This window comes from Molothrus ater, chromosome 5 (assembly GCF_012460135.2).
Source record: "Molothrus ater isolate BHLD 08-10-18 breed brown headed cowbird chromosome 5, BPBGC_Mater_1.1, whole genome shotgun sequence".
Classification (NCBI taxonomy): domain Eukaryota; kingdom Metazoa; phylum Chordata; class Aves; order Passeriformes; family Icteridae; genus Molothrus; species Molothrus ater.
Genome location: NC_050482.2, coordinates 50,249,712 through 50,260,852, shown reverse-complemented (window position 1 = coordinate 50,260,852; position 11,141 = coordinate 50,249,712). Strand labels below are relative to the sequence as shown.

Genomic DNA, 11,141 nt, shown 5'->3' with positions numbered 1-11,141 from the left:
TGGAACAGAAAACATCACGTTTATTGTTCACGATCAGCTTTACAAAAGAAACGTCCCAACACGGGCACGCGTCAGGGCCCTTTTCACAAACGTGCATTGGAGAAAGCGCGCGAGCGAGCGAGGCAGGGAGGGCGGGAGAGGGGGCAGCTCCTCAGGGTGCACGAAGGTCGCAGTGTTCCCACTTGGCACACGGGCTGCTCCCCATCCCCACCGTGTCATTCCCAGCGGGCTGAGCCACCCCAGCACTGGCACAGACCCTGGGCAGGGGGATGGGGGTGGCAGGGCTGTCCCTTCTGCCAGCTTTGTCTCCCCCAGGGGAGGGGGCAGCTGTCACCCAAAGTGGGACTTGGGGTAGGGGGAACACTGGAAGCTGAACACTGCATTGAGCAACCATGAGAGCCCCGAAATAACCCTCCCACCCCCAGACACACACACACACACACACACACACACACACACACACACGTGTGCACATACACACACTCACATATCGAGATGTTGGTGACCACGCAATGTGGAAACAGTGGATTCTCAGGCACTCCACAGGGAAAACACCAGCCTGCTCTTTCACCCTCCCAGTTTCAAGGCCAGTGGCAGCCCTGTTCCTGGCAAGGAGCAGGTAAAGAAGGGGACTGGGTGGAACCAAGGGCAGTAGCCCAATCCAGTACCAAAAGACTGGGGGATGGATGGCAGGGCTCCTCTGACTGCCACCATCCTCCATCTCTCTTTTTCTTGCTTTTGCTCCCTTCTATGCCAGTGCTGCACTCTTTCCCCCTCGGCCAGCGCTGGGGGAGATGCTTTGCCCCTTTCCCCCCATTCCCTTGGTGGCTGACCCATTTCCCAGCTTGGAGGCAGTGGGGAGTGCTCTCTCCCCTCTGCCTTAAAAGCCTGGCTCCCCTCGGGGAGTCCTGCCCAAACAGGCAGCAGAGGCAGGGAAAGAGGTGCAGGGGGGTAAGTGCTGTGCCACTGATTCTCTGCCATTCTCCTTCAGCTTCCCTGGGGCCACATTTGAAAAACCAGGGCAGCAGGAGAAGGATGGGGTTAGAGGTGATATCCTGGAATGCAGGCTCATAAAACTGGACAGTGAGGTTGCTAGAAATAAATAAGGAAAGGGGGTGTGTTCAGGTGATGCCTGCACCCTGGCATCCCACTGAGGCTGGACTGCACTCAAAGTGGATGGAGTTCTCCTTCCCACTTCCTGTTAGGTGTGACAAGGTGACGACCCTCACCATACCAGGGACACTTGCAGGTACAGCGAATTCCACCCAAAACAGAAGTGGGGCAAGATGAGACTCAGGAGCCAGCCTGCCAGGAATGAGGACAAGTCACAGCACCAGCACAGGGACAACAGGGAGGCTTCCAGGGGCCCCTCTCCCTCCTGGGACACCAGCACGGGGGGCTCAAGCATTGCCCCAGCAAGGCTTACTGGTCTGGAAGGGGAGAAAGGGGCTCCCTGCTCCAGGGCTGCCAGCAGGCTCCTCGGCGCTGGGGACAGGGCTGGGGCCACTCATGCCTTCCTCCCTTCCTCGCAGGCGGCAAAGCCTGCCTTGCTGGCACCTCCAAAGACCTCCACCGCCTGGTCATCCCACTGGATCACATTCCCTTGGAGGTGGGAGGTGCAGTTAGCCAAGGCCAGGATCTCTGCTGGTGCCAGCATGTGGTCCCACACGCCAAACTGCGCCAGCTCTCCCACGAAGGCCTGTGTGGCATCAAAGCGTCCCCCCAGGGTGTCCTGGGAAAGAGCAGGAGAGGTCATTGGACAGGGATGAAGAGAAGAGGAGGAACATGCATCCAGTGGGAAATGGCAAGGGAGAGAGGGAGAGGTTTGGGGAGAAGCAGAGCAAGGTGCTTGATGACAAGGAGGAAAGGGGATGGATGCATGGAAGAGATTCAAGAAGACGAGGCAGGGAGGCCAAAGGGATAGGGAGAGGGAAGAGAAGACAATGACGGCACATGGCCAGCCTGGAGGCGGGATGAACCGGCAGGAGAGCCAACTGCCCTGCTGAGCACTCCTGCCCACGCTGCCCCCTCCCCTCACCCCATTTGGGGGCTTTTCCCCCCAGCCAATTCCCACTAGAGCAATGCTAACAGGCAGCTCTTGGTGTTGAACTGGTACCTACCTGCTCCTGACCCAGAATGATGACGCCCTGGGGCCTGATGGAATGCCAGGAGGCCAGGTTCTCACCGGCACCCCGCTGCTCCCCGTCCTGGTACGCTGACCACTTGCCGTCCCGGGTGGTCCATGCCACACAAACGTGGTGCCAGGCCTTGTCCTTCAGACTCAGCGGCAGCTGGGCAACCTGTGAGAGAAGAGCGAGATCCTGGTGATCGGTAGGACTGCTGGGGAAGTCCCCTGGCAGAGCAAGCAGTGCACCCCCGTGGTGGTGGTGGCGGCATCCCAAAATCTACAGACATCCAGATGTGCTGCTTCTCCCTCTCAGAACTAACCCCAATGAGCCCTTCTCCCAATCCTCCTGCCTCCCGCCATAAACCTAGGGCCCCTTCCTCCCAGCTCACCCACACCAGTGCCCTTAAGAATATAATTTCCTAGGGGGACTGAAGCAGGGAAGACGAGGGCAGGGTTTCCTCTCCTGCCCCTCCTGCAACTGGGCTGACCTTGTCATTGATGAGCAGCTCCAGGGGGTTAGAGCCCCACTCCAACAGCACAATCTCGTTGGCTTGGCTCGGGACAGAGTAGGAGAAGGGGGTGCCAATGCCTGCCAGGGCCTTGGACTTCAGCCACATGCAGATGGTGAAGGCGTACAGCTCTGGCAGGCTCTTCTTCACACGAGCATACATGTAGTTGTTCTGCACAGGGATGGTCACCTTGAAGGCATCAGGAGGGCTGTAGCCCAGTGGTCCTACATATCAGGGGTGAGGAGAGGAGGAAGGTCAGCACCTGTAATTGGGATGAAGGTGACCTGTCCTGGGGCTCTCCTGGTGATGTACCTCAGGGTAGGAACCCTGTGCCCCATCTCCTTCCCCGCAGGGCAGGACTCACCATGCTCCAGCTCCGTCACCCGGTTCTGGAGGGAGCTCAGCTCCTTCTCGATGTTGTGCTGCTGCTGGCTGCGGTCAGTGCTGGCGGCCTGGCGCTCCTTCTGCAGGGTCAGGATCTTGGAAAGGAGCTGCTCCTCCAGCTGCTCCATCTTGGTGTGGAGGGCATCACGGGCAAGGGCCGGGGCAGTGGGTGCTGAGCCATTGGTGCGGGCTGGCAGCTCCTGCTGCATTTGCGGCAGCCACGACAGAGGGAATGGGAGGGACAAAAGAGAAAATTCAGCACAGTGTCACCATAAGAGTTAAAATAAGGACATGCCCAGCCTGCAGCACTACAGGTAGTGCTGGGATGACAGTCCCATATCCGCACTGGGGTCTTCTCCAAGAGCCTCCAGCTGACTTTGTACCTCCCCTCTTAGAGCCCCCATTGAGCTCATTCCTGCAAAACGAAGCTTGGCTGCTCTTAATGACTTTCTCCTGCTTCAGAGACAGAGCAAGGATGGGATGTTTGGGTCATCCCTTGGCTCTGCTCCTGCAGGCAGCCTCCCATGATGAGGAAATGATGCAGGCAGGACCTTGGAGCTCCTGGCCACTCCTGCTGCTCGTGAGGCTGCTTACCTATAGCCAGCACGTTAACATCACTTAATGGGGCTGTAATCCTCTTAGCCGAGCTCAGCTGGCGTGCGGGGGTGTGTGCACATGTGCCAGGTAGCTCTCCATAAGCCAACCTCTCCCGGTCCACCAGGATGGCAGGGACAAGTGGGACTGGTGCCAGGCTGTCGTGTCTCTGGCCCTCAAGGCATGAGCCGTCACCTGGGGACATCGAGCCTGTCTTGTCCAATCAGGGTTAACACTCAGACCAAAACTCTTTCCATGGCAAATCCAACACGGCAGATGGTGAAGATGCTCCCAGCTGCTACTGCACTCTGCAAAGACCCCAAATCCCACCTTGCTGGGAGACGCCATCCCAGCTGGAAGAAAAGCAGTCTGGAAGGGAGAAAGTGACCCTTCACCATGCTCCTGGAGTTTCTCAGTAAATAGGAGCCCTCTTCTTTCCCCATGCCCTTAGTGCATTAGTGTCTCTGCCGTGGGCTCTGAAAGATGACAACCACCTTCTCTGTATTGCCAGACTTTCCCAGAGGTGCTGGAGCAGCCATGGAGACCCTTGCCTTGGCTCCTCTGGCACCAAGGGATCTGCATGCCCACTTCAGCCCTGGACATTCACAGGGTGCTGGCAGGACATGGGGGATACCATCCCTGTCCATCTGAACAGCCTCCCTCCTGCCCCAGAGTGGCCTGGGGGAGGTCAGCACTCACCTGTGGTTGTGGTTCCCTGTTTTTTCTTACTTCTTATATCCAGCTTCTCCAGGCTGGACAGGATCTGATAATCACACACATAAAGCTGAAGGAGAGGGATGCCTGCCCACCTCACCCCTAATCTTTGCTATCCATCAGGAACAACAGAGGGGAGGGGAAGGCTGGAGGAAAGTCAGGTTTGGCTGGGCAGGATGCAGCCTTGGTGGATGGGAACAGCAGGAGAGGAAAAGTGAGAAGATGGTGTTGGTGTGGGCACAAATGTACCCACTCTGGGCAACAACATGCTCAGGCTACAAACAAAATGGAAGTTATGATGCCCCAAGGTTGGCAAGAGCTGCCAGTAGGGTCTGCCAGGGCAAACCCACAAGTTCTGTGAGGAAAACCAACCTGGAAAAGCAAAACCCAGTACAAAAAGAGAGGTTGTGCAGGGGATATCTGCCAGCCCTGACCAAATGCCAGCTCTCACTGCCAGCTTGCTCCGGGCAGCACTAAGGATGCTCTTGCAGTGAGAACAAAACCTCTCTGGTAAGTGAAAAGTGCCCAGCAAAGAGCATCCTGCCTTTGGTCTTTGCAAAATTGAATGATTAGCTGATGGGAAAGGAGCTTTAACTATTTTGCTGGGGTTTGCTGGTGGTTTTTTTGTGGGGTTTTTGGTGGGGTTGTTTTTGGTGTTTTGGGTTTTTTGTTGGTTTTTTTTTTTTTTTTTGCGGGGTGGGTTCTTTAAAGGGGTCTTGGGCACTGCATGAAAGGCAGGGTAGAGATGGGAGGAGGGAAGGGAAGTGCAAAGTTTAATTCTCATCCTCGTGGCAGGGATAGTTCCCACCTGAGCTGTCAGCATTTGTACCCAAGCTGAGCTGGCTGCATGGGCAGGAGGCAGCACAGGTGGGATGGGGCTGCCTTTGCCTCTATGGCCACATCCCGTGGGCTCCAGGAGCTTTTCTTGTCCTTTCAGGCTGCCTGGCTAGAGCGGGGGCTGGCACGCTCCTGTCTGCCGCACGCTTTGATTGCTCGAGCTGCGGGTTTGGAGCCTACGTCCCTGCTTTCATGCATGGCTCCATCTGTTAATGATGAAAAAAGAAAAAGCTGGGAGATTTTGTCACTCTCACTAGCCCCGATAGCCTGCCCTACATTATTCAGTAGTGACTGAGTACTTTTTTTTACCTCCCTCTTCCTCCAGCTTTTCTTCCTGCTGCTATTTTCTTCCCTCTGTAACTTTTCTCCCTATGGCTTTTTCATTTCTCTGGCTTTGGAGCATTTCTTCCTGTTGCTCCTCTCCATGCTCACACTCCGTGTCTTTCCCTTTTTGCTCACTTTCTTCCCCCCTCCTGAGTTTTTCCCCATCCAGCCCTCTTTCCAGCTCTTGGTGATCCTTCCCAGTTGGCAGCCAGGGTACCACAGCCGGAGCCACATGGCCGACTGAACCATTGCTGCCCCATGTTCCTTCTGGAAAGGGATTATAGCCTGCACCCTCATCTGGCAGGGTTTCAGGGCCATCCCAGCAAACACCATCCATATCCCTGCAGACAGATGATGGCTGGACAGGAGCCTGGACTCCCCATTCTACCCCGTGCAGCTGAGTAGTGCTGGGTGATCTCCCCGATGCCAGGCTGGGCTGCATCCCTGAGCCATGATCCTCATCTCTGAGCTGCTGCTCGAGCATCTTTCTCACAAGGCAAATTATTTGCAAAATTATTAATGGTTGATGTGCAGCTGTTTACTGGTGACCTTTGGGGAGGGGAAGGGGGGGAAGCGCCTTCTCCTGGCTGTTCGGCAGGCACCCGGCTTCCCATCTGCCGCCGCACAGGCAGCAGGGGAGTGGGCAGTGCCTGTGGGGGAGGCTCCTTCCATGCTTTTTGGCCACCAGAACCGGCAAAAAAGATTGAAAGATGCCAGGTAATATTAATCACGTTAAATGTCAGCGGCTGGCAGGGGGTGGGGAGGGGGAGGTGGGGGCAGGGGGCTGCGGCAGCCACGCCAGCGTGCGCTCTCTGGGGCTGCAGCCCTCCGCCAGCAAGCGCACTTTGATTTACATAAGGAGATCAGAGCCTCATTTACTAATGCACCGGCAAAACTGGGCGCCGCTGCTCCCCCTCGGCCCCCAGCACACCAGTGCCCACCTTGGCTGCTGGGACAGGGCAGGCAGGAGCACAAGAGGATGCCTGCTGGACGGAGCCCTGGCACATCCCAGGGATCAGGATGCACACACACAGCAGACCCATTCCGCTCCTTGGACCCATGAATCCTTACAGGCTGCACAAAACTCCTCAGCAGCTGCTACCTTGGGACACTCCCTGCTGCAGGACAGCACACCTGCTGCACCAGGGCTTTTTGGACACTGCCACCTCTTTGGACCCAGGCAGGACCTTGGGGATCATTAAACTCCAAAAGGGACTGCATGGAGTAGAAAAACAGGGATGCATCAGCCTTTCCCTCTTCCTCACAAGAGAAGGGCTCACTGTTGATCCTGTCTCCCTAAAATCTCGCTCGGAGGAGGGAGGCTGGGACTGTCACAATTTGGGTGCTTACATCCCTGCACTGCTGGAGATTGAGACAAGAGGGAAGCAGCTTGGTCACTACCATTCCCATTCCCTTACCCGAGGGTTTCCTGCCAGCAGCCAGGTCCCCAGCTGCAATGGCACAGCCAGGAACCAGCTGAGGAGCAAACAGGCTGTTGCAATTCCACCAGGTCCCCACGGAGCCCATCAGGCCATCCCCTCTCCCCTGCAAGGGATGATGGGGAAAAGGGGGGCATCTGCATCTCGGCACAGCCCAGGCAGCCAAGGTGATTCTCTCCCCGATCCCTTTCCATTTGCAGCAATAAGTAAAAGCATGGAGAAGGAGCACCTGGGTCCCTCAGCTCTGTGTTCCAAGATGCAACAGAGTGTACAGACATGAGCATGTGCTGAGCCAAAGGAGGGGAACCCTCAAAAACAGGATGAAAAAGCCTAACTAGGCTGCTGTGCATGAGGAAAGGATGATCAGTGCCGGGGTGGTGTTAGGAAGAGGTGAGGGAAGATGTGTGAATGCTGTGCTGATGCTAGCCCAGCCCCACAGAAATGGCAGGGGACAAAGAACGAGACAGTGGAGGCCCTCCCTGCATCCTGGGAAATCCTTCTGCCATGCTGACAAAATTAAGGAACAAATGCCTTAATAGGTTTTTCAGTGCATGAATAAATCTTGTTATGCCTTACAGAAAGGGCTGAGAGTGCCCAGATTAGATCAGCAATCTTCCACCAGCCCCCTCCTTGCAGTCCCAGCTCTGAAGCATCCAGCAGTAATCCCTGCTGGCAAACCTGCCTGGAGACTCCCTGGGACGCAGCCTTCCCAGAGTGGCTCATGGCATTTTGTGTCATCTCTCTTCTGAGACTAAGCCACCACAGACTTGGCAGCATTTCCTCTCCTTCCCAATGGGTTTTGCAGTCTTCAGCACATGGGGGCCACCCCAGGACTGTCCCCATCCAGGTCACCTTTTGGGACAGTCATTGCCATCATCCAGGACAGCTGTGGAGGCTGAGTGCCTCCCATGCCACGGGTATCCCAGGAAGGCTCCCAGGGCTGACAGCCAAAGCCATGCGGGACAGAAGATGCAGGTGCTCCACCAGGAAGTTTTAGCTGTCTGCTCCTGGGGTGGGAGGCCATTTTGAGAGGGATGCCACAGGCAACTGTCCCTGGATAGCTGAGGTGTTACCACAAGGCTCAGCTGGCTGGGCTGCAGCCCTCACAGGGGTGTGGTGCCCACTGGTAACACTTTTCACCAGGACAAAGACCAGCCCACCTGTAACACGCTGCTCTTTTTCCTCACCTGGTAGGGCTCACTAAGCCTCAGGATGCTGTGTCTCCCCTGCAGAGTGTACCTGGGACCATCCGGACCCTGGCAGCACAAACCCGAACAGTTTTGGTCCTGTGCCACTTGGCTTCCTCATCACTGTGTGCCTGAGCCTCGTCCCAGCACCGCTTCAGGCTCCCTGGGCACATGTGACAGCTTGCTCCAACCCTGGTGAGCTTCACCCTCCCCCTCCTCCACCCCAAACCTCCCACCACCCTCAGAAACCCCGGGAGAGGGGCCAGGGCAGCTCATGGGTGATGCCACCCCACAGAGGAGAGGGAGAGCATGGCTCTATGGCCTGATGCTCCCCAAGGTCCAAACTGATGTGCTGGGCACCATCCCACCGTGCATCGTCTGGGATACGTGTGCAGAGACCTATTTCCCCAATTTATCATTGTGTGAGCATACCTGCTGTGTTGTTCCATTGATGGAAAATCATTTGATTAGGGCTTCAGGGGTTTTTTGTGGGGTCTGTCCCTCCCTTTGGCTGCATTTTGCCCTGGGCAACATGTCAGACAGGCTGCACATCCCACCCTGCCTGCATCTGCCTGGCGTGCCTCTGTGTTTCTTCTTGTGCCTGTGTGTGCATTACCCTGGCAGCACACAGGTGCTTCCTCTCTGGTCTTCCAGCTCTTTTCCTTCTTGTGTTTGTGTGTTTATTTGCCTTTCTCTGTCTTTTTATTCCTGTTCATATCTCCATCGCTTACAATAACCCTCTCTCCCAGTCTCATTTCTCAGCCAGTGACCTTAGTGGCTCTGAATTTCCCATTTCCATTGCCTGTTGTTGTGCCCACATGTCTGTAGTGAGGGGGCCAGAGGGGCAAGGAGAAAGTGGTTGTCTGAGGAGAGGGACCCCAAAGAGTGCTGGATGGCCCCCCTCCCAGCTGCACACTCCAGGAAAGAGTGGAGAGGGCAACAGGAAACTGAACAGGAAGATGAGAAGGTTCAGGACTTGCAGGAGGCTCCTTGCAGGTGGCTCTGACACCTGACAGACCTCAGGGAATAACTCCTACCTGGAGCAATTCCTACAGGGAAAACAGACATCTCTCCTCTTGCAGCTCTCACGTGCCACAGCCATATCCTGCAAAGTCTGCCAAGTTCTGTGGGACTGCTGAGTCCAAGTCAGCCCAAATAAATCAACACTCACATGCACTCTGTGATGTGCCCCATGACAGGCATCATGGCAGAGCCTCTGGTGCCACTGGATTGTGGCTGGGCCAGGGCTGAGCCTGCCAGGCACACGCTGCACAGCTGCTACAGAATGGGGACCAGGGGTCTGATCCCAAGTGCCAACAGCCCAATGCCACAGGAATGGGCACAGTGAAGGACTCCAGCTGTGCCCCTCTCTCTCCAGCTCCTAAGGACCATGTGGGAAAGGGTGCCAGGCTCATGGTGGGGGGCACTGCACTTTGCTTTGTGAGATGTCCCATTCATAACCATGATGGCATCAGATGGGATTTACCTTTTTGCTAAAGGGCAGAGTCTGGCTGCCAGAGCTGCCAACCTGCTCTGGAGGAGTCCTTAACAGGTACTATGGGGCAAGCAAGGGGCAAGCAAGGTGTCCTACCTGGGTGCAGACTGTGGGGAAACTGGGGCAGCCCTGGTGCTTTGGGACAACCCTGCATGGAAAGGAGAGAGGAGGGCTCAAGCTGAGTCCCTTGCCCCTGGGCAGAGATCTCAGGAAAGAGGGAGGCAGGGACAACCTTCCTGAAGTCTCACGAAGGGGACGAGCTAGTTCGCGGTGCATGTGGCTGCAGGCCTGGGGAACGGCACGTGTGGGAGCATCTTTCCCTGGGAGCATCCCCCCAGACCCCCAGGAGCATCATCCCCTGCGAGCATCCCGCCCAGTCCCCAGGAGCATCCCTCGCACCTCTATCCGGTCGATGCGGTCCTGGAGGGTGCGGACAGCCTCCTCCAGCTCCCGCACGGCGGGCGGCTCGTCGGGAGGGTGGCCCATGGTGCCGGGGCGCGGGGCGGCGCGGAGCCCGGCGGCGGCGGGGGGAGCGGCACCGGGGGGGCTCCGCAGGCCGCCCTCGCAGCGGCTGAGCTTGCCCGTGAGCTCCCGGATGGTCTCCTGGTCCATGCGGATCCGCTCCTTCTGCTCCAGCGCCGTGCGGCGCAGCTGGGCCGCCGCGCTCCGCAGCGCCAGCAGCTCCTCGGGGCCGGCGGCGCTGCCGGCGGAGGTGCCGGTGCCGGTGGCCGGGCACTCGGTGCTCAGCGGGGTGCAGACGAAGCGGCTGAAGAGCGGCGGCCCCCCCGGCAGGCGCGGCCCGGCGCTGGCCAGCGCCTCGGCGGGGCCGTGCAGCGCTCCCAGCCCCTTGTCGGCGGCGGGCAGGAGGGCGGCGGCGGCCGAGTCATTGTCGGCGGCGGCGGCGGGCGCGGCGGTGCCGGCCGGGTGGACGCTGGCGATGATGCAGATGATGGCCCCGAGGAAAGCCAGCATGCCCGCCGCCAGCAGCACCGCCAGAAACTTCAGGGTGGCAGCGGCGTGGGGGGCCCGAGCCCGCGGACGGCGAGAAAACAAAGCGGGCGGGGATGGAGAGGGGGACGGACGGCCGGAGGGATGGACGGGCAGCCCGGAGGGAGCTGGCGGGGAAGGACAGTACCGGCAGCAGCACCGGCGCCGGGGCCCCGCCGCGCCGCGCCGCGCTTATATGTGCCGGGCGGCGCCGCCCGCACCGCACCGCGCCGCCCCCGCCGCCGCCCCCGGCCCGGCCCCGGCCGTGCCCCCGGCCGTGCCCCTCTTAGTGATCCCCCCCTTCCCGCTGAGCACCCTCCCCGGGCTGCAAGGGCGACGGTCCGAGCGCAGGGAAGCGAGCGGCTGAGGGAACGGGAAGGGCAGGGAGGGCGCCCCGGGGGCACCCGGGGACGGGGCCAGCCCTGCCTCGGGCTCGCTGAAGTCAGCCCGGAGGGAGCCTCTGGTGAGAGGATGCTGCTCCGGCACAGCCCAAGGGATGATTTTTGCCCTGTGAGATGCCTAGGCTGGCAGTAAAGAGCCGCT

At 58.5% G+C, this 11,141-nt stretch overlaps 1 protein-coding gene across 1 annotated transcript; it reads right to left on the bottom strand.

The window, feature by feature from the left end:
• NPTXR (neuronal pentraxin receptor) lies at nucleotides 1-10,774 on the bottom strand. The gene is made up of 5 exons (XM_036400669.2): nucleotides 10,011-10,774; nucleotides 3,002-3,224; nucleotides 2,617-2,861; nucleotides 2,121-2,300; nucleotides 1-1,732 (listed from the first exon to the last, which is right to left on the bottom strand). Exons 1-5 carry the CDS (start codon nucleotides 10,581-10,583, stop codon nucleotides 1,508-1,510), a joined length of 1,446 nt encoding a protein of 481 aa, XP_036256562.1. The 5' UTR covers nucleotides 10,584-10,774; the 3' UTR covers nucleotides 1-1,507.
• Nucleotides 10,775-11,141: the final 367 nt, after the last annotated feature.